Here is a 22,012-nt window from a genome sequence, read left to right as displayed (position 1 = left end):
GGGGTGATCACCGTGATAATAATAATAATGAATGCCTTTTTCTCGTCACAAAGACAAAGACCCGAAATCATCTTCAGCCATTGCCGACGTGACTCTAAAGCAGCGCCCCATTAGGACATGGTACCCATGTCTCTTGCAGATATAATAGACAAGTGATTCTCGTGGTGCATGAGGGAGAAGCTGTTCCTCGTTGTTACCCACCTCCACAGCCTGCGCAGCGGCCTCCACCTGACAGCCAAGATGGGCGAATGATCTTCAACCCAACACAACCACGATACTCCACCTGGAATTCTTCCAGAACATCTCAGATGAGACTGCAGCAGAACGATTGATGTCACCGAGCCGCATTGTTCCCCAGGCCACATATGAACAAGCGTGGGCGTCGGATAGAGGCATATCGACTTCTCGTACCTGCGGGGGGGAACAGCAACTGTTACCTGAACAGGAAAAATTAGTCTCCCAGATGCAACCAGTTCTAATGCGAATATGGAGGGTCTCGGGTTGAGAAACTGCTTGCCTCGAATTATATCGCTTCCTCACTCTCACGACAACCTTGTCTGCAGGTAACACGATCACAGTCTCACTGACTGAAGACTTGACTTCGATTCGACGCCTGCGATTCATGCAATGCGACATGAGCTGACTTGGGCTGGGGGGAGATTACGGTCTTTCCCCATGTGTCTGCATTGTGTTCTGTCTTGAACATTTGCAGTCAAAAAAAAAAAACCTGCTCTGGGAAAGCGAGGGAAAGGAATCCCAAAAATAGACAGGAAGAATTGAAGCAGGACTGAGCAGATAATGTGTGGGCGCTGTCAGTGACTTCGCGAGCATGACTCTGTTTGCACTCTGCACCTCCTCCTCCTCTCTCGTCTTCATTTGCCTCTTCTGCTTCCTCTCTCCTCCGAAAGAATCTGGCCAGTGCTTCGCTTCTTACCAGGATTGTCTGCATATTCCTCTTCAGCTAAGGCCTTCCTCTAGAATGGCGTCCAGTACCATGATCTCAAGTGTGTGACACCAGTGATTTCATGACATACCCTTGTAGAGGACGTTGCACACTCCTCTGAAGCCCGGGGAATAATTTACAGAGTTCTCTCTTCCTCTCGAAAACGCCATTCGCTATCAGTCACTCTCATATGGGTCTATAATCTCCTCTTGAAGCCTTGACAAGATCAACTCATACGCCTTTTATTACTCATCCGTCTCGTTCGTTAAATGTCTACTACAAAGCCCGTCGTTGAGGGGATCGGTATCCCACAGAATATGCAGATCTCCTTGCATGCAAGCGACAAGCGCGACGCCATCCTCGGGGTGAGCGTCGCCTCTACAACAACCAACGAAGACCCAGCCCTACCTCAAGAGCCGCCTCAGCCTCTATGGTGGAGCAAGGTTAGGGCAAATTGCCGCGATGCCTTCTCTGAGTTCTTCGGCACCATGATCTTGATCCTATTTGGCAATGGAGTCGTCGCACAAGTCATCCTGAGTCACAACCAGAAGGGAGATTACCAGTCTATATCTTGGGGTTGGGGGTGAGTTCATATATCATCGAGTTAACTGGGTACCATTGCATCTGACAATCTCCTCGATGGCAGTCTTGGAGTCATGTTAGGTGTCTACGTGAGCGGCGCATCTGGCTCGCACCTGAATCCCGCTGTGACCTTTGCAAATTGTGTCTTTCGTAAGTTCCCATGGCGCAAGTGGCCGGTCTATGCCGTGTCTCAGCTCCTCGGAGGCATGTGCGCTGCAGCAATTATTTACGGCAATTACAAGTCTGCTATCGATGTCTACGAGGGAGGGTCAGGCGTAAGAACTGTCCCAGGATACTCAGATACCGCGACGGGAGGAATATTCTGCACATATCCTGCCGACTTCATGACCCGAACTGGACAGTTCTTCTCCGAGTTTTTAGCCAGCTCGGTTCTCATGTTCGTCATTTTTGCCCTTAGTGACAATGGGAATATGGGGGCCGGGCCACTGATGCCTCTTGGTCTTTTCTTCACTATCTTTGGTATCGGTGCTTGTTTTGGATGGGAGACCGGATATGCGATTAACCTTGCTCGAGATTTTGGGCCGCGATTGGTGTCATATATGCTTGGATATGGGCCGGAAGTGTGGAAGGCTGGTGATTATTACTTCTGGGTAAGTCTCCTACTAGCAGGTTCATAAAAAGTTCTGACACTGTCTCCGCTAGATACCGATTGTAGCACCCTTCGCTGGATGTACATTTGGCGGCTGGTTATACGACATGTTCCTCTACGTCGGAACCGACAGTCCGGTAAACACGCCGTATTTAGGGTTACGTCGATTCGTTCGGCCAGAACCTCGGAAACATCACGACTCGCACAGCTGCGCCTAATATTGCGTTACTTTGGGATTACAAGCTACCAGTTCTGAGGGAGACTGATGTTTGGATTTGTCAAGATCTTGCGCAATATGCGGATGAACATTGTTACCTAGATCCCCGCCTTTGACTAGCTTTCTGGCATTGTTCTTTCTATTGGCTCCGCATATCATGTTTGAAAAACTTCCTATCCCCTTCTTTCTTCTAAAGACTGCCTATGCTACCTATCTTGCTATACGAGGGGCTATGCTGTACAGAATGCTTGTATAGAGAAAGAGAGTGGTAGCTATTCTGTTATTTGGGTGGTATCCTTCAAAGAATGTTTGGCATACTTCATCGGCTCGAGTTATTTTATGATATCTGAGAGATCTAACTCACGTCACTTCCTCTCTACTCTGCTACTCCCACAATCAAGGTGGAACCTCATCCGTCAACACCGCCGCAAACAACCTCACTCCCTCCCGTAGATGCCCTTCTTCAGCCGCCTCAAGAGCCTTCCAGATGAATAGCTCCCATCCAGAATGCTATTATTCGAGAACAATGAGTCCTTGTCACCAGATCACCACTCTTGATGGCCTTTCTCGACAAGTCGTGTCTCTAGTCTTCGAAGGCTCGCTTTGATATCTTCCTCGCTCCCTATGTGATGGTAGTCGGAGCTCGACAATACCCTCCAATAAATTCGTAGCCAAATAAACATTCCAGACTCCGGCACTGTCCACTGTGTGATCTTAGACGGCATATGCCTTTCACAAGTGCGGGGAGTAATACCCCGACGCTTTGCGTACTCCCTCGATAAATGCCCGAGACGGGCATCCAGACCCTCATGGCCCTATTCCTGGGTCTGTCTCCGGTCTGGATCTCGGTCGAGCATGGTACAGCATAAACTGCGATGGGCCACTAGAAGCTATGATGTTGACTTCCTCCTAGGCGAGAAACTCGACAACGCTTTGGGAAAAGCAACTACCCAGCCCGGGCAGAAGCCCGTTGAGAGAATTTGGAGAATTAGTTGAGACGTATAATACGGCTGGGCGTGAGGTATAAGGGGACTGGGTTGTTGTCGTAGCTTGCGTGGTTGCTGTTGTCGCCCTTGTGTCCGCCCAATCCAAGGAAGTAATGAGAAACATCTTCAAGTGATGAGATCATGCCATTTAGCTACCTCATCGGCAATTCTCCTCCTCTCGAGCTGCCGCATAGCACCTGTTGGGTTGTGGCCTGATACTATCAGCATGTTATATCACCCCCTCTCTCACCTTTGAGAAAACTGACCGACGGAGCACCTTCCGGTTGCCTTCAATTATCAACGGAACTGTACGGTAAAGGCGACTGTATGCTCTATTGCTGTCTTTGCAACATAAACAATTCCAGAAGTTGAGGATGTTCCTCACTGTGTCGGTCGATGCATCACGACCTCCAAAAGAGGAGAACTGGGACTTTCCGTCCGAGGAAAGATATCGACTGGAAAAGCATGCCATTTTGTTACAACCAACTAAAGGCATCACAAAGAGATACCTAGGTACTTTTTTAGGTAATACTTCACAAGGATCCCACAACATGGGAGAAGCGCAAGTCACGTGCAATTGAGGGTTCCACCTGCCGGATTTACTCCGCTCTTCCATCATTCCAAGGTTCTCTCCACCTCATACCGATGTTATAGACTGGAAGAGAACGTGCTCTGAACAAGGCGTTTGGAATCGTCCCTCAATCATGTTAATGGGGTGAAGATGGAGACTTCGTCTCGTCGAGGTCGCAGAGCCAGCTCCCAACCCGGCACAAAATGTGCCACCAGAGCCTGTGACCAGTGCAGGCTGCGGAAGACAAGGGTAATTCTATTGCTTCAATCTTTGCAGCTCGCCGCTAAATTCTGAGTACAGTGCAGTTTATCCCGCCCATGTGAATTGTGTGTCTCCAATGGATTCGAGTGCACATTTCTCAAACCACAGAAAAAGCGAGGCCCACCTGCTCAGTAAGTCGGTCATCGCTCAGAGCGGATACTTGATAGCTAACCTTACATAGCAGGGTGAAGCAAATAAGGGAGCAGCAGAGCCAATTTCGAGTTTTGCATGCAACTAGTAGTAATACTGATGTGGCTACAATTCCTGAGCCTGCATGTCAGCTCTCAAGCCTCGACACGCCTGAAGCATCTGATTTGAGAGGGGATACTCACATTACCCAACTTTCTATGCCGAATCAGTTTGGTAACGTGAATCAATCAAATGGCAATGGCTATGATGGTCTTCTCAGTGGGAATACTACTGCAACCACATGGAACGGACCTGATTTGAATTATTGGCTTCCGGACACTTTCAATTCCCAGGCTTATCCGTCGTTCGGCTTCGAGGGGAGTAATATATTCGTCAAACAGACACTACCGCCCATTATTGATGATAGTATTAACCTTGAACCCAACAACCAAGCACCATTTCTTCCTCCGAACATCGATTCCGACATGCAGCGCGATAATCTGCTTGGCGTACAGCCCGAGTTCTGGCCACCGTACATTCACGAAACAAGTCTCGTCCCCTGGATAGACGTCTATTTTGACCGTCTTCATCCCACTCTCCCCGTTTTGAATAGATCTTTGCTGTTCACTCAAATTTTACAACAAGAACACCGCCGCAATCCTCAATTTGGCGCAATGATTCTGTCTCTATGCGCTTTCTCCTTAACTCAACCTATAGACATTAGCGAGCGACCAACTTCCTCTTCACGCTCAGATCAAGCAAAGATCCTGGTCAACGAAGCCACAAGAATGCGCACATCGTCCGACTTTGGTGAACACCCATCCATAGATGCTGTCTTGACCAGCTTCTTTCTATTTGGATATCTTTTCGGAAGCAATCAGCACAATGCGGCCAGGCTCCGCCTCCGAGAGGCAATAGATTTAGCCTCGACATTAGGACTAAATAATTCAGCGATATACGCCGAGCGCTCGACGGAGGAGAAGGGGCAATGGCTAAGGACATTCCTCGTTCTATCCGTGACGGAAAGGTAGTCCTACTCGATAACTCGCTGTTGTATACTACTGACGCTTGTCAAACAATCAGAGCCTACGCGCTGCAACGCCAACACCCAATAAGCTTCACTGGGCGCCCAATGGACATTATTCGCGCGGCCGATGAAATTCGAAACGCAGCCCAGCGCGTGGTATCAGGTATTATTGTGCATACAGAGAAAGACGCGGCCGGAATGATGGGACTTTCCCTACTGATGGAGCTATTTGACGCCATTGACGAAGATATTCTCATTTGCTGGAACGCTCGGTGCAATGTAACAACCAACCACGGAAGGTGCCACATCCTCACGGAAGAAAAAGCGCTGAGTATATATCGAAACCTAGCGAGGGTGAGCGATGCTAGTCGGTATAGGGGCAAGAATAATGATCAGGACCATTTTGATCTACCGAGTTCCGATGTACAGCCTGTCCCTGATCGAGGTATTCACGAGAGACAATGCGGGTCGAAGGAGCTGAACGAAGCAAGACTACTACGAGATTTTCTTTCTGACACTCAATGCGCTGATATTCTGGTTACACAAAAATGGGTTCAGGACCGTCTATGGAATCTGTGTTTTAATCACAACCTACTGCACCTTCATCCTGGTTCAGGTCGTGAGCAATTGAGCTTGAGGTACGCATTTGAGAATGCGCAAAGTGCATTGAGACTGTGCCAGTCGTTAAGAATCAGTTCGCTCGAAGCTCATGGAGTTGGAATTGTGAGTAAACTTGGTATCTTCTCAACTGCGTTTGAGACACTGATAAATCTTTGCCAGATTGAGAAGCTATACAACATTGCGTCTAGTGCTCTCCTGACCGTTCAAAGTTCAATCACAGGTCCGCCAGAGAGTGATCTTCAAGTATCGAAGTCTCCGATGCAAATTCTCGCCAACAACTATTTGAAGCTACTACGGACCTTGCGCGGAGGTAATCACCCTTACCTAGAGCAGTATAAGGCACATCTTATAGCCCTAGGATGGGAGGAAGACACTTGAAGAGCCAAGTCGGAACCTGAATTACCATATCTGGTCCCTACTTCAACATACATATACACACACAAATCCTTCCGCAATGGCCTTGGTCTACTCAGACCTCAGATTTACCCCCAATCCTTGCAACAGTCGCAGTCTTATAGTCGCGCCATTTCCACATGGGAATCTTAGCATCATACATCTCATCAACCTCTGCAAACGTCCTCCCCTTGGTCTCAGGCATATAAAAGTACACGAAAATAAGAACACAAGCCATGCACCCCGCAAAGACCAAGTATGTCTTCGCCCCCAGATTGGCTGCATCTGCAGAGGTCAACTGCGGTACCGCAAAGGTCGTGATCACGGCACTTGTCTGGGCACATGCAATCGTGTAAGCCATAGTGTGATTCCGTAATTTCGGTGTCGCGATCTCAGAAGGCATTAAGGCAGAGAGGGAGTAAAAGCCTGCACCCCAGAAGAAATTGAATATGAATCCCAACGCGGCGATTCCCATGACATACGACTTATCGCTAGTGTTGAATGCAAGACCACCGGCCGTTATGTCAATGGCCAGGAGTACAGACATGCCCACGAAGGCTGTGGGACGACGGCCGACGCGGTCAATGACAAGCGGGGCGACGAGAGTCCCGGCTAGTGTGCAGCAGGAGGCGATGACGGTGAAGGTGAATGCGTCACCGACGCCAAGCTGAGTGAGAAAGACGGTCGTGTAAGTGGTTGAGAGAATGATACCAGAAACCTGGTTGAGCGAATAAAAAGATCCTGCAGTCAGTGTGCGCTGAAGGTTCTCACGATTGAAAATCTCCCAGAAGCGAACATTAGCTGAGAGGGCGCGCTCGTTATCTTCACAGAGCTTTATGACGCGGAGTTCCTCGGCAACTTTCGCGTCGTCCATTTTGGAGCTCCGGAGCTTACGCAGATTGCGGTGGGCTTCTTCAATGCGACCCTTCGAAACAAGCCACTGAGGGCTCTCGGGGAGGGCAATAGTGGCGACAAGGATGACGGCCGGGAGAGCACACTGGATTGCAAGCGGGATCATATATTGAAGTTTCCCGTCAATATCCTTAGTCTCATTGACGATGACAGTCGAAATGACGCCAGCGAGAAGCGAAAGAATATTGATCGATGTGACACTCCGCCCTCGCATAGACGGCGGTACTACCTCAGACAGGTACAACGGAGCTGTTGCGTTGGCGACACCGATGGCGATAGCGTTGAGAAACCGGCCAATGACGAACTCGGCGATGTTTTTGGCAAACAGTTGTAAGAAACCACCGCCAATGGAGAAAACATATGCACCTATAAGCGGCCATTTCCTGCCCCAGAAGTTGTTTAGAGGCGATGCTGCGATTCCACCGACGATTGAGCCGACAAGGGGGACGGAGAAGATCAGGTTCTGATTTCGTGCTGTCAGGACTAGGGTGCCGTCGACCGGGTTGGGGCCTTGAAAGTCTTGAACCTGTGAGTGTTAATACAAGCGCAAGCATGGAGAAGATAGGTGTCTTACAAACTCGCTCAAGGCGGCCAGAGGCGAGATGATCTTGTCGTCGAATCCAAAGACAAAAGAAGCAGACCCGAAGGCGATACAAGCGAGGATCAACAGCGCGTTGACGGCGTCTGCATCTGATGCTGGGGCGTTGGACTCTATCTCGGGCTGAGCTGAGGCTTCGACGCCATCAACATGCCAGGTCTGCGCAGGCTTTTCAACCATCTCGTTCTCAATTTTGGAAGACATCCTGAATTTTCTTGCTCAGCCGAGTTGCAACTCAACCCAAAACCAAGCCATCCTGCGAGAGACTCTCCTTTTATATCACACGATCGATGATTCCTGTTTCTTCCGGGGTTGTTTTACCGGGGTAAAGAGTCATGTAGAATCCACCGTCGTTGACAGTATCTCCGCAAAATTCGTGGACCCAAGCCCTAAGGGGGTATGGTTTCTCCGATATTCCTCCGGCCCAGATGCTCAACATTACCATCAATGGCTTTTGCCCGAGCCCTTGAAGGACCTGGGCGGGTGTTCCATATGCTCTATACAGTAGCCCATCGCACTTTCCGTATCTGCGATTGTACCTGCTCTCTAGTTCTGGTTTTGCGAGGAATGTGCTACCGACATGACGCCCGTCATTCCTTCCCCCGAAGAGGTATTAAAATCGCTCCTTCCTCACCTGAGAATTGGATGAAAGAGCTGTCAGCAAAAGCCCGGCTGTTCCTTCCCGGAGCGATCTTGAAGACATAAGTGGCCCTTTCCTATTGTGGTGGGCTTGGGGCTGGTTTGCCACTCCAGGCATCCTCGTGGCTTTCTCCAGGGTTTCTCCAGAGTTTCTCCGGTATGCCCCCAGAATGGTATCAGGTGACAACTTATTGCAGCTTCACTTTCTAATTACAAACTAATCCTCGAACGAGCTGCACGCGACTGTACATGCCACAAAGCTGTCATCATGTCAGCAGAGGACACGTCCAGTGCATGTTCATTCAGGAGATGGAGGCCGCAATTCCACCTTCTCGCGCCTAGTAACTGGCTAAACGACCCCTGTGGCCCTGGCTACGACCCTTCTACAGGTAGATACCATATTGCCTATCAATGGAATCCCAAGGATAACGACTGGGGTGACATATGCTGGGGGCGCGCAACATCAACCGACCTAGTCTCATGGGAGACAGACCCCGAACCATGCCTCGTTCCTTTTGCGCCTTATGACAACAAAGGCATATTCACAGGCTGTTTTCAGCCAACCACTCTTCAAAGCCAGCAAGATGGTACGTTAATATACTTCTATACGTCCGTCAATAAGCTCCCGATCCACTACACTCTCCCTTATTCTACTGGATGCGAGACACTGAGTATCGCGCTCTCTCGCGATGCAGGACGCACCTGGGCAAGATATGAGAACAACCCCATTCTTCCTGGTCCGCCCAGTGGTCTGCAGGTCTATGCCTGGAGAGATCCATATGTGTTCTCTTGGCCATTTGCGCCGGATAATGTCCGTAGAGCCTCGGAGAAAATAGGAGAAGATGTCCTATACGGCTTGATCTCAGGCGGTTTGAGAGATCAGACCCCCACGGTCTTTGTATACGCCATTGATCGCAAGGCTCTAGCAGAGTGGAAATACATTGACATTCTCTCTGATGTCGGACTCAACTGCACACCGTCTCGGTGGTCCGGAGATCTTGGAGTGAACTGGGAGGTTGCAAATCTCGCCACTTTAACAGATACCGAAGGCACTTCGCGGGATTTCCTCATCATGGGCGTTGAGGGATGTATTCCTTCCACCAAAAAGGAAAAGCAACCAAATGCTCGAGACCGTCGAATTCAGAGATCTCAACTCTGGATGTGCGCCAAGGGGAACCGAGATCCCTCCTCAAAGGCTCTAACGGAGTACTCTTTCAGCGGAGTCTTCGATAGCGGCCTCTTCTATGCTGCAAACTCTTTCTGGGATCCTATAAGCCAACAACAGATCGTCTTTGGTTGGATTACAGAGGAAGATCTCCCGGATGATGTACGGAAAAAGCAAGGGTGGAGTGGACTGATTTCTCTGCCGCGAGTGCTCAATTTGCAGACTCTTCACGGAGTGAAGCGCGCTCGATCGACAGCCTCGTTGAGAGAGATAACCTCGATTGAAGCTGTATCCGACGACACTGGCAGGTACACTGTTCACACGCTTGGAATCAAGCTAGATTCACGGGTTGAAAGGCTACGAAAGGGGGCAACGCATATCACACGCAGCAACTTGCCGCTAGGTGCTTCCGGAGATTCATCTGAGGCGACCACCTCACAGAGACATATTCCTCTCAGCACGACAAGATGGGAAATTGACGCTGAAATTGCTGTCGGCAGAAATTGCGGCCAGGTCGGCCTAGTCATCTTCCACGATTCAGGTACGTTACAATCCCATTGCCTGTTCATCCCCTAGACCAACATATGAGCATGTATACTGACATTGAAGATAGACCACTCCTCCAAAACAACCCTCTTCTGGAACCCCCTGAGCGAGACCTTCCAAGTCAACCGTCCAGCCCTTCCCAACACTAGAATCAACCACGATCCCGAAATCACCCCGCATACATTATTCACGTACACCAACCTTGAGGACAAGGACTCCGAAACAGAGACAGAAGAAGAAGAGCCCCTCCACATCCACGCTATCTTCGACAGAAGCGTGCTCGAGATCTTCGTTAATGAACGGACCGCAATCACGACTCGGATATACCAATCCAGCACAGAAGGCTCTCCTACATGTGTCGGGATGGAGTTTTTCGCTGAGCTTATAGAGAGAAATGGCGGGGAAGAGCCGGCTAGACTTCTCTATGCGAGCGTTTGGGATGGATTGAGTCAGATACAGATATAGAAAACCCTATGTGGGCACAGCATAATCGTTTGGACTAGGTTTCTACTTAGACAAATCCACACTGTAATGTCTTGAGCATACACGAGCCAATTGATATCCGATAATCATCTGTTCATCAGATATAGACTGGGTTCATCTACGATCTGTTTGTTGCAACGAAGGACAAAATACTATCAAGTAATGATGATGGATTGGGTATCAAATAACATAGTCATACTGATAGAGGTTTTTTTTTCCTGAATGCACGTCCAAGAAGCTTGTTGATCGGCACCACAACAGAACACGGACCTTCAACTTAGTCCGCTCCATCGAGCAGCCTCGGACAAGCGGCAAAACAGACTAGATAGAAATTTATAGATAAATGTAGCAGACAGGTGCTGGTGGTGTTACAAGAAGTAGAAGTGGGTGCCTGTACATTGTTCAGGGTCGCTTTTGATCGCCGGCAATGTTGGCCCAGTCAGCTTTAACCGCCGGCACTGGCTGGCAGCGAGACAGGAAGGAAATTAGTCGATCTACGACAATCCAGCGCCGTAACAAAAGTCATCTCTTCGTAAATCTTCGTCTCACGTATCTCATGGGGTAGTCATGAACATGCAGCGGTTTCGTGCCGTGCTCGAGATCTTGACGCCTCGTAGAGCGAACGGGCTCAGAGATATACCAGCACGCCGCTCAGAAGCGCACACAAAACAGCTTGCACTACCGAGGCATCAAACACGACGTTTGCAGCACTAGTCGTGGGCGCAAGGTGTGAAACACCGATGCTACCCTGTTCTGGAACGTGGGCGACGTTGTCGATGTCCTCTGTCACTGCAGCAGGCCCGTCGACCGACTCCGCCTCAAGAATTACGGATTGCTGGGTGTCAACCGTACTCTCAAGGCCGGAGGGGGAGGAGAAACCCGACCAGGAGTGATGCGAGGCAGACGTAGACGGGAGTGTAGACTGGGTAGGAGGAAGGCATCGCTTTAGCATGAATTTCGACAAGGATATGAAACGGGGTTGTGGGCAGTGCTCACTCATAGAGGATCGACTGGGTGGCTGGGTTTTTCCGGTGCCAGCAAAGTTCCAACCATCGGGTAGAGATGGAGCCGGATCATCTGGTTCATCGCTGCTTGGCCTTGGGACCCAGGGATATATGTTAGGCGTTGTATGGCTCGTCGTTTCGCGGTGCGTTCCTTCAAACGGAATTGGACCGCTATCCGCTGTGGCGGTGATCGAGGGCACTGAGTCAATCGCAGTGACAGACTGGGAAGCACTGTTTCCGTTGACCTCGCCGCCTTCTGATACTATTGACTGCCATGTTCCACTTTTGTCGCCGTAACTATACGAAGTGCCGGTCGAATAGTCGGTCACCGAGAGAGACTTGAGATACATCGTGAAGGGGCCAGCGGAAAAGTCAGTCTCTCCACCCGCCCATTCTACTAGAGTTAGTAAGAAGTACGCTGGGTAGAAGCGGCATTTCAAAAAGAACTTACGAATGGTGCCCTCATCGTTGCTAGGATCGCCACCAGCCCAAACTCCCACCTTGACCATCATGGGTGACTGTGGGTACTGGTCCGTCTCCGCGGTATCAGGTGTGAGTACGCGAACAGTTGTCCCGTCTATTTGCCAGACAATGTGCGAGCTAGTCCAATCGATGGTGTAAGTATGAAAGTCGTTCTGGTTCCGTGAATTCTCGTGGGAAGCTGCGCGATTGTAGGTTTCTGTATTACCCTTGCCGAAGTAATTTGTCTGAACTTCGTCATTGTTGCCTCCAAGCCACTCCCAGTCAATTTCATCCAGGTTGTCCGACTGCAAAACCGCACTGCTCACGATCCCCGTTCCCGGCGCGGCTTTGATGACAAACTCAACGTGCCCGAACATGATATACCAGTTGGACTGTATCAAGGGAGACTGGCCCTGTTTAGACACGGTAAATTCAGCACCATCACTGCCGTAGGTCGGCGACATGACCTCGGTGAAGTCATCGGAGCCGCCTTGTGTGAAGTCGTAATCCGCCGAGCGTCCGAGTGCTGGGTCTGCAGGACACGCTGAGATAGATTAGTATAGCTCGTGGGTAAAAATAGCGAGGGGCATACTCTGTTTTAAGGGGTTGCAATCGGTATATGTTTGGGCAGCAGCCAGGGATAGGTACGAGAGAAGACCTATGGCCAAACCATTGGTTCGGAGTCTCATGGTGACAGAAAATCGAGTGTATGAGATTCGACAGCAGCAGAGTAGGGACGATTTCGAATACAAGGATAAGAAGAGAAAGCTGCGTCGTAAGAGGGTAGGGAGTCGGCTTCCTGAAGAGCAGGATGTGTTGTAGCTTATTCAAGAAGCTGGATGCAGCAGCGTCGGCCTCCGTTCACGGTCGAGGAAGGTGCGGCCTCCATTTCGGGCGAGAAACATCGGTGCATGCTATTTAAAACCGGCAAAGCCTTTCTTTGATGGGGCTGATGTACGGAACGGAGTCGTCAGAGAAAAGTAGATTCGTCCAGCCACCAGACTCTGAATAATGAGCTCACAGCTGCCTAGCTGCCCAGCAAGAGCGGTGTTGACTTGCGATCGGGCGGCTCTTGGGCTTCTCCACACTTCTCACATGTCGGTGGCTGGTAGTAGGCTCCCGGCTGCTGATTGGCTGCAGCTCTCTACGCCGCCTCACCTGTTGTGAGCCATCATCTTGAACTGTTCAATAATATAATTTGACGTAGTGTTGTTTCATCCTGCATTCTTCGGCTGCGTGTCGATGCCACGTGGGTATTCAGTCACAGGTCGAATCTCTTTTCCACGGAGTGACAGAGTACTCCGTAGCCTAGATACATTGCGTTGACCTTCTGCTCAGCGCTGTTAATAAAGTCCGGATGACCTTCCTCCCAGCCACCTACATCTACCCCTACCAAGCCAATGCAATTTCACACCTCTCCCATTGACATATATGATAATTGGAATCTGGGGTAAATAGAATATGGACGCTAGGGGTGCTTAGAATTTAAGCTGATACTTCGTACTGGTTATTGTTAATCACTCCGGGCTCTACACACGAAGTATATAGCTGTCAATTTGAGCTAGACAATATCTGTTTTTTTTTTGGGGTAGACAAATGAAGAAACTTTTATACTCCTATGATTTGTTTCTACAGATTCTAGATAACCTATTTGATCGCTAGGTATATCACATATCTACGAGAGCCAGCTAGTATATATATTTCGAGCGAGTCAGTCTTTGTATGCTACACGAAAATGCTTCGCGTTCGAACTGCAGACCATGACCATCTCAGATCCAGTCTACCACTACCTCTGCGTGAGCTGGCAAACATGAATGAAGCGCAAGTAGTATTCCGTAACATTAACTAGACCTCAAGTCACTTCTTGTACATAGACTGGCCTATCTCTCGCTAGAGTGAAATGGTTTGCTCTGTATGGCCAAAACTCACCAGATACCATACATGAATCAGGTTGCTAGGAAGGACATATCTATGTCAAGAGTATTTGTTATGCCTCAAAAGCTATACATGTTCTTTAAAAATTGAACAGACCAACTGAGCAAGTAGTGGTGGCTTCAGAGCACAGACGGGGACACAGACCACTTTCGCCCGTCCCAAGAATGAGTTATGTCATCGAACAACTTTCAACCACCGCGACAAGACAGTCTCTCAATGTATTTCATCCAGTCAGCCAGAGTAGTCTCGGATAGGTATACTTATAGAGAAGATTCTGAGTCCAACCAGATGATATGCTCTGCATGAATTGCGACAGCAGATGGAATAAGAAGCGGAGAGAGCTTGTAGCTGCCAGATCAGGGATAGCGCGACCGGGAGTCAGAGCCTCAACTCCAACTCCTCAATGCACTGCTGCTGCTCACTATCCGATTGTGATTCTGCAGCTCACTTCTTCCCGATCTTACTCCTCATCCTCCCCACATCTCGCCTCTTTCTCGGGCTAGTCCCTCTTCTCTCCATCTTTACGTGATTATATGTCATGCGCCCATGGGGTCTCGCCCCGAAACGTGCGATGGCGTTTCTTGATTGCTCCCGCTCTCCCTCCAGGACATGAACCAGTGCCGCGCCCGACGATATCTTGAATCACCGCGCCGTTGCGATATATCGACATACCGTGTCTGCATCTATACTTCATTTATTACATCTCAATTCTTGCCTAATTCGTCCCGCACAACGCCAGCGATCTTGCCCACGGCCTATTTCCATCGTGTTCGCTCTCTCGCGTTCTGACGTACTCAGTCTCCCGTGGACGCCCGGCGAACACGCCAAAAATAAACCACGCTGGGTGCTGAGTTGAGCTTGTTCTCTTATCTGTCACCTGGAGGGCCTCAAATCGAATCAAGGTGTTGATGGTGGTAGACCTTGATTCCCTGGCCTTTCCCGTGAATGACCGCCAAAGTCGCCGGCTCAAGCCGCGAGGCGATCGAACTTCATCCAACGATGGCATTTCCGGGCGGAGACCAGCTGGAAGAACGGCATAGCTCGGAAAGCTCTGGGAAGAATAGCGGTTTATCACAAGAAACTATTAAGGATGGCCGTCGCTACAACCGCCTTGCGCCGGGTGGCCGGAGTATCTCCCCGCATTCGAAGGATGATGACAATGATAGGTGAGACTGTCTTAACCGGCCCCTTTTATTGCATATGCGGAATCTCGCCTGGTTTTCTCTGAAAGACACTCTAGATATGCTTCCCTTAGCGAGCTTGAGTGCTCTAGCTGTTCCCCCGCATCTTCTCATCTCCGTGACTAACTTCGTTCAGTTTTGAACCGCAGAACCCCAGACCTCCTTCGCTAGGAGCCCCGAACGATTTATACACCTCAATGTTCTCTTGGGGCTCCCCGGATGTTTCGCCGACAGACCAACGCAAGTTTCCAGGCTTTGGTAGTCACCGAAAAGCTCTGGCTGTTCTTGGAAATGACGACCCTGGCCCGCCACCGACGAACCGGCCAAGTCCACAACTAAACACCAACTACGTGGATTACTTTCAACACGACCCGAACGGGTCTCTCTCATACTCTCCAAGAGTGGGCTCTGCTGATGCCCACGGTACCTTTTTCCATGACTATTCGGAGCACGAAGCATCACCAGCTACCGCTACGTTTCGGCCCGGCACTGGACGTACATATGCTAGTGAGCCCCCAGACTTCGATTATAACGGCGATGATCGGCGGCCCTCTGTTGCGAGCGCTATAACCGTTAGTAGTCAAGGATCCAAATCAAGCGGAGGCGGGCGTTTTCGGAAAAAATTACAAGGCTTCTTTGGTGAAGACTATGCAACCGGTGATTCTAGGAATGACCATGAAGGCTATCCGAACTCCGGGGCCAAGCCTTCATCAATCGATCATTTCAAAGCTCGGGAAAGGGCTGACTCGGAAGGCTCTAAGCATGCATCAGATTTATCGCAGGACGAGAGTCAGCAACATGGCAGACCTCGAACCCCACTTCCTTCAAGCGAAATAACGCCATGGGTGTATCAGAGCTTCAATGTAAGTAACAGGATGATGCAGCTCTGGTTATGACTAACGTATGCCAGGACATCTCAAATTCAGGGGATGCCCCGGTCCGTGAAGCCCCAACAGGCCCGGACCGTCAACGGTTTGGCTCGCAGGGTGTATCTAATACACCTAGAGAACGGTCTCGCAGACGCTTTAGCGGGCACAGACATTCACGAAGCAAAGAAGAAAAGCCCACTGCTGCTGGCGATCTTGCTGGATATCCGGATCGCCCCGCAACCGGCCGCGATGACTTCTCTCTTGGTCTGCGTCCATTCAGGGAAGGAAGTTTAGGTCATCGGACTACAACAAACTCGTCGACCAACCTTGCCGGGCGATCGACGAGCCCCTCACCAAGTATTCAGAGCGTCTATACCAAGGAACCAGGCCAAGGCTCCCCTGGAGCTGCTTCATCTAAGCGGTCATTCCTGGGGAAACTCCGCCGCCCTAATCTGAAGCATTTCCCAGGCTCGAAAGGGCCTCCAGATCCAACCAGGGGTAAATTCTCACGACGGGAAGCGTCTCCTGGCCGGCGAGGACGGCAAGGGAGCCTGGAGGGTGGCGTACCTTCTAAGTTCGCTGATCCCCAGGAACTTGATCGACGAAGAGATGGCAAAGGTTTGGCTCTTGCGACCGGCAAACTTCGAGGTCGTCGTGTTGCCGGGCATGAAACTCCTGCCGGAAAGGAAGTAAAACCTCCGGAAGCCTCTGGGGTATGGGCTCTAGATACGGATCTTTCGCACATGGAAGGAATTGTTCAGGCACCGTCTCCCGGTGGGGTTGATAAATCCCTTGACGGAAATTCGATGCGGTCTGATGAGAAGAGAGCGGCCGACCAGTTGGCTGTTGGTAATTGGGATGCCCCGGAGAGCTGGCATGTAAAACGACAAAAAGATGAGGTTACCGCCAAACTCCCTAAAAGGTCCCACGATTCCGCACATACCATATCCGAACCTGACGGTATACCCTATTTCATACGGGTATTCCGTATAGATGGAACGTTCGCCACGCTTTCAAATGGCCTGCAAGCTACAGTTGCCGATGTGCTCTTGTCCTTAGGCAAGAAGTCTTTCTTGACTGATCATCTCAACAACTACGAGATTGTTGTGCGGAAGAACGATGTGTCCCGCCAGCTAGACCCTAACGAACGGCCGATTCTCATGCAGAAACGATTGCTCGAACAGATCGGGTACACTCAGAAGGACAGGATTGAAGAGCTTGGGCGAGAGGATCATAGTTACATTCTCCGGTTTACCTTTCTACCAACAAAACTAAGTGGGTACAGCAGCCTCGAAGGGGAACCGGGGTTCAGCAGGAACCAGAAGTTCAGTCATGTCGATCTCTCGAGACGCAGTCTTGTGACCATTCCAATCGCTCTATACAAGAAAGCTCCAGAAATTATCTCACTCAACCTCTCCAGAAATCTAGCGCTGGATGTGCCAAAGGATTTCATTCAAGGATGCATCAATCTGCGCGAGATCAAGTTCATAGGGAGCGAGGCTTTGCGATTGCCGCCCAGTTTTAGTCTTGCAAGCCGATTGACATACCTGGACGTATCAAACAATCTCCTAGATCAGCTCGATCATGCAAATCTTGACAGGCTGCAAGGGCTCGTCAGTATTAAGCTGGCCAACAACAGATTAACAGAGCTGCCGGACTACTTCGGTAACTTCCAGTCTTTGAGAAGTCTAAACATATCTTCGAACAACTTCCAGGTGTTTCCTCAATTTCTCTGCAACCTGAAAAGTTTACTGGATCTCGACATCAGTTTCAACAGCATCTCGGAGCTACCCAACATTGGCAATTTGACAAGCCTCGAGCGAATCTGGATGACGAACAATGCGTTCAAGGGTCCTTTTGATGACTCGATTAAAGGCCTGGTCAACCTGAAGGAAATGGATGCACGGTTCAACGACATTGCCAACATCGACAATCTATGTCTCCTTCCGCGCCTAGAACAGCTTTTACTGGGCCATAACTCGGTTTCCAAATTCAAAGGGTCATTCCCCAAGCTGCGGACTTTGGTGCTAGATCATTGTCCTATGACGCAGTTCGACATTGATGCGCCCATACCGACGTTGACGTCGCTCAATATAGCTTCAGCAAAGCTTGTTCAACTTCGAGATACCCTTTTCGAGGCCGTGCCCAACCTCACGAAGTTGATTTTGGACAAAAACCACTTCGTGTCTATGTCACCTCATATTGGTAAACTGCGCCGACTCGACTATTTCAGCATGGCGAAAAATCCTCTTTCGGCACTTCCTTCAAGTATCGGATGCCTAGCGGAGCTTAAGTACTTAAACTTGAGAGAGTGCAACCTGCGGCGATTGCCTCAAGAGATCTGGTACTGTTTGAAGCTAGAGACTCTCAATGTGTCCTCAAACGTGCTGGAAGTTTTCCCGAAGCACGGTGGCCCACTCCCTCAACTTCCTGGCGAGGCTATCGCTACCGCTACGCCTGCTGCAACCCCAGGTGGCTCTGCCACGCCAAGCTTTGACGACCTTGGGCCTCTAGAAGAACAGGATACTCGCCGTCCTAGTCAAACATCTGGGGGTGTGCTGAATAGTGGTAGTTCTCCGAACGGTGGAAGTTATCGCAAGCCCTCAGTTGCATCCTCGGCTAGTCAAGGGAGAAAGGTCTCAACAGCTTCCAAATTCACCGAAGGAAGTCCTTCGTCCCGCAAAGACTCAAATTTCTCTCAGCATATTGCCACGACGTTTGGTGGCTCGTTGCGGAACCTGTACCTGGCGGATAATCGCCTTGAGGATGACATCTTCCGCGAGCTATCTTTTATTCCTGAGCTACGGGTGGTGAATCTTTCCTACAATGTGTTGACCGAGATACCCTCTGGGCTTCTGAAGCGTTGGCCTTTGCTTGTGGAGCTCTACCTGTCTGGTAATGAACTAACTTCGCTTCCCTCCGACGATCTCGAAGAAACAAGCAGCCTGAAGATCCTCAACCTCAATGGAAACCGATTCCAAGTTCTTCCAGCAGAGCTATGCAAAGTGAGCAAGCTTGCTATCCTTGACGTTGGAAGCAACTATTTGAAATATAATGTATCCAACTGGCCTTACGATTGGAATTGGAATTGGAATCGAAACCTGAAGTATCTCAATTTCTCTGGAAACAAAAGGCTGGAGATCAAGCCAAACATCTCGTCTCTAGGATCCCAACCACCGAACGGGACGGATTTGACGGATTTCAACTCACTTACGCACCTTCGAGTCCTCGGACTGATGGACGTGACTTTGACCACATCAACAATTCCTGAAGAGAACGAAGACCGTCGAGTAAGAACATCCGCTTCGTTGGCTGGCTCGCTAGCCTATGGTATGGCCGACTTCCTTGGTAGGAGCGAACATCTCTCCATTATCGATATGATAGTACCGCGCCTGAGACCAGATAATGTGGAAACTGTTGTCGGGATGTTCGACGGGCAGCCTTCGTCCACTGGTGGTTCTAGAATTGCTAAATTCCTGCACGAAAACTTCCTCCATACCTTTTCCGCTGAGCTCAAGCGTCTGCGTCTGGACGAGGACGAGACGCCTCTCGATGCATTCAGACGAACTTTTCTTACCCTGAACAGGAACATGGCTTTTGCTTGTTACAAATCCATTGACCAAGATGTGCGGCAGTACCAGGACGATTCACCCGACCAAAAGAGAGTTCGATTGAATAAAGAGGACCTTCAGTCTGGTGGCGTTGCGACAGTCCTTTACCTGAACAACATGGATCTTTACGCGGCTAATATTGGTGACGTTCAGGCGATGCTTGTCAAATCGGATGGTACTATGAGACACTTGACTAAGAACCACGATCCAGCCGAGCCTGAAGAAAGGGCCAGAATTCGTGCCGCAGGAGGATATGTCTCCCGCAATGGAAGACTCAACGACTATCTTCCTGTATCCCGGTCTTTCGGATACTTTCACCTAATGCCTGCAGTGATTGCGGCACCACACACTATGCATGTCAGCTTGACCGAACAGGATGAAATGGTAATCCTGGCGTCCAAGGAACTTTGGGACTACGTCACTCCAGATCTAGTTGTTGACGTTACGAGAGCTGAGCGAAGAGACCTAATGGTTGCCGCCCAGAAAATCAGGGACTTGGCACTGTCATTCGGCGCTAGTAATAAGCTCATGGTCATGATTCTCGGAGTTGGAGATATCAAGAAACGCGAGAGACGTTTGCCTCGAGGCCCGAGTATCAATGGTCTAAGTCCCGCTGACGACCAGATCCTCCCTAGTCCGAAGCGTCCCAAGAAGCGCCCCAACGATATGCCAGGTGACTCAAGGCTAGCTAGGTTTGAATACGTTGATGCTCCAATAGGAGAATTGGCTATCATATTCACAGACATTAAACAGTCCACAGGCCTTTGGGAGACATGCCCGGAAGCGATGCGCTCAGCCATCCAGATTCACAACGACATTCTTCGCCGCCAACTGGGTATCATCCGAGGATACGAAGTCAAGACCGAAGGCGACGCTTTCATGGTCGCCTTTTCAACAACCACGGCTGCTTTGCTCTGGTGTTTCAACTGCCAAACCCAACTTCTCGAGGCTGAATGGCCAACCGAGATCCTCGAGCAGCCCCAATGTCGAGTCAAGTACGATATGGAGAATAACATCATTTTCCGAGGGTTGTCGGTCCGTATGGGTGTGCATTGGGGAGAGCCTGTCTGCGAGAAAGACCCTGTTACCAATCGCATGGACTACTTTGGCCCCATGGTGAACCGCGCATCACGAATCTCAGCCGTTGCCGATGGCGGACAGATCTTCGTTTCATCTGACTTTATGAGTGATATGCAACGCAACCTAGAACTCTTTGCTGATAGTGAACGTGCTGCGTCCACTGGTTCCGAAGAGAGCTACATCATGGATCTGGGCGACAATATTCGGCGAGAACTGCAACAGCTCAACAGCCAGGGCTTTGTCATCAAAGACCAAGGTGAGCGGAAGTTGAAGGGACTTGAGAATCCTGAACCGCTCTACCTGATTTACCCTCATGCTTTGTCAGGTCGACTGATAACTTTGGAGGAATCGTCCGTTGGAGACGATGTGACCCCAACCACTATCAGTGCACACTCCCAGCTTGAGATTCAAACAGATCTTATTTGGCGACTGTGGGAAGTTACACTTCGACTGGAAAGGCTTTGTGCAGCCCTGGAGCATCCCGGCGATGCGCGGCTTGCGGAACCTAATTCCGCCCTTTTCAACATCATCAAGAGGCATGGCGGCGAACTGGCAGACTCGACTGTTGTTAGTTTGGTGGAACAGCAAGTAACCCGTATAGAGGTATGTTGAGCTCTTTTTGCTTGGTTGGAAAACTAGTGTACTAACTATCACAGGTCGCAATCAGTACCCTTACGCTGCGAAGTATGATGCGACCCTTCAAGTCCGGTGATAAGCTCAACGATCACGCTGTGCCGATTGGAGACATCCTACAGCAGCTACAAACACAGCTCGCTGAATATAAAGCCCTCAAGGAGCAAATAGCTGACAGTCATGCTGGCATTACTGGCACATCTCCAAGCTCCACGGCAACAGACCTACATTACACCCCGGAGTTCAACTCCAGCGCATCGACGTCTTCATCTCTTGGCTAGATACCGATTCGAGGCCCAGCCTCTTTCATCACTTCTACTACATAATCAACTCTGTGTATACAGTCACCAGCTGGCTCTTGCCATTGATCTTGGTATAAATTCTGTTTTGGTTTTCCTTGCTTTACTTCTGTTAAGGCGTTTGGGCGGACGGGCAGTGAAGCATGGGTGAGATCCCAGGAGGCGCTTGATCAGCTTCTACGTTGTTGGTATTTGTGACTTCACGGACCTATATTTGAACTTACGCGGACCTGATATAACCTGGTTATATGACTA

At 50.0% G+C, this 22,012-nt stretch overlaps 7 protein-coding genes across 7 annotated transcripts; 4 read left to right on the top strand and 3 right to left on the bottom strand.

Annotated features, from left to right (window-relative positions):
- Nucleotides 1–979: 979 nt before the first annotated feature.
- BJY04DRAFT_233328 (aquaporin-like protein) lies at nucleotides 980–2,353 on the top strand (the record flags this gene model as incomplete). Its single annotated transcript, XM_073719950.1, has 4 exons — nucleotides 980–1,006; nucleotides 1,240–1,526; nucleotides 1,590–2,136; nucleotides 2,189–2,353. The coding sequence occupies 4 exons, from the start codon at nucleotides 980–982 to the stop codon at nucleotides 2,351–2,353; spliced, it is 1,026 nt and encodes a 341-aa protein (XP_073564605.1).
- A 498-nt stretch (nucleotides 2,354–2,851) lies between these two features.
- Nucleotides 2,852–3,329, bottom strand: BJY04DRAFT_174817 (uncharacterized protein). Its single transcript, XM_073709302.1, has 2 exons — nucleotides 3,107–3,329; nucleotides 2,852–3,056 (listed from the first exon to the last, which is right to left on the bottom strand). Exons 1-2 carry the CDS (start codon nucleotides 3,161–3,163, stop codon nucleotides 2,898–2,900), a joined length of 216 nt encoding a protein of 71 aa, XP_073564604.1. The 5' UTR covers nucleotides 3,164–3,329; the 3' UTR covers nucleotides 2,852–2,897.
- Nucleotides 3,330–3,885: 556 nt separating this feature from the next.
- BJY04DRAFT_174671 (CeGAL family transcription factor) lies at nucleotides 3,886–6,371 on the top strand. Its single transcript, XM_073709299.1, has 5 exons — nucleotides 3,886–4,158; nucleotides 4,210–4,301; nucleotides 4,352–5,326; nucleotides 5,383–6,049; nucleotides 6,107–6,371. The coding sequence occupies exons 1-5, from the start codon at nucleotides 4,060–4,062 to the stop codon at nucleotides 6,323–6,325; spliced, it is 2,052 nt and encodes a 683-aa protein (XP_073564603.1). The 5' UTR covers nucleotides 3,886–4,059; the 3' UTR covers nucleotides 6,326–6,371.
- BJY04DRAFT_174694 (general substrate transporter) lies at nucleotides 6,371–8,151 on the bottom strand. The gene is made up of 2 exons (XM_073709301.1): nucleotides 7,827–8,151; nucleotides 6,371–7,778 (listed from the first exon to the last, which is right to left on the bottom strand). The coding sequence occupies exons 1-2, from the start codon at nucleotides 8,052–8,054 to the stop codon at nucleotides 6,417–6,419; spliced, it is 1,590 nt and encodes a 529-aa protein (XP_073564602.1). The 5' UTR covers nucleotides 8,055–8,151; the 3' UTR covers nucleotides 6,371–6,416.
- Nucleotides 8,152–8,656: 505 nt separating this feature from the next.
- Nucleotides 8,657–10,839, top strand: BJY04DRAFT_174685 (glycoside hydrolase family 32 protein). The gene is made up of 2 exons (XM_073709300.1): nucleotides 8,657–10,195; nucleotides 10,268–10,839. Exons 1-2 carry the CDS (start codon nucleotides 8,758–8,760, stop codon nucleotides 10,663–10,665), a joined length of 1,836 nt encoding a protein of 611 aa, XP_073564601.1. The 5' UTR covers nucleotides 8,657–8,757; the 3' UTR covers nucleotides 10,666–10,839.
- A 472-nt stretch (nucleotides 10,840–11,311) lies between these two features.
- On the bottom strand, nucleotides 11,312–12,838 carry BJY04DRAFT_211816 (glycoside hydrolase family 16 protein; the record flags this gene model as incomplete). Its single annotated transcript, XM_073714455.1, has 3 exons — nucleotides 11,312–12,081; nucleotides 12,139–12,693; nucleotides 12,742–12,838. The coding sequence occupies 3 exons, from the start codon at nucleotides 12,836–12,838 to the stop codon at nucleotides 11,312–11,314; spliced, it is 1,422 nt and encodes a 473-aa protein (XP_073564600.1).
- Nucleotides 12,839–15,083: 2,245 nt separating this feature from the next.
- Nucleotides 15,084–21,739, top strand: acyA (adenylate cyclase acyA; the record flags this gene model as incomplete). The annotated part of the gene is made up of 4 exons (XM_073718041.1): nucleotides 15,084–15,250; nucleotides 15,402–16,128; nucleotides 16,176–21,428; nucleotides 21,482–21,739. The coding sequence occupies 4 exons, from the start codon at nucleotides 15,084–15,086 to the stop codon at nucleotides 21,737–21,739; spliced, it is 6,405 nt and encodes a 2,134-aa protein (XP_073564599.1).
- Nucleotides 21,740–22,012: the final 273 nt, after the last annotated feature.

This window comes from Aspergillus karnatakaensis (genome assembly GCF_047715665.1).
Source record: "Aspergillus karnatakaensis strain CBS 102800 unplaced genomic scaffold BJY04scaffold_97, whole genome shotgun sequence".
Lineage (NCBI taxonomy): Eukaryota > Fungi > Ascomycota > Eurotiomycetes > Eurotiales > Aspergillaceae > Aspergillus > Aspergillus karnatakaensis.
The sequence above is the reverse complement of the archived record's forward strand: the minus strand, read 5'-3'. Positions and strand labels throughout refer to the sequence as shown.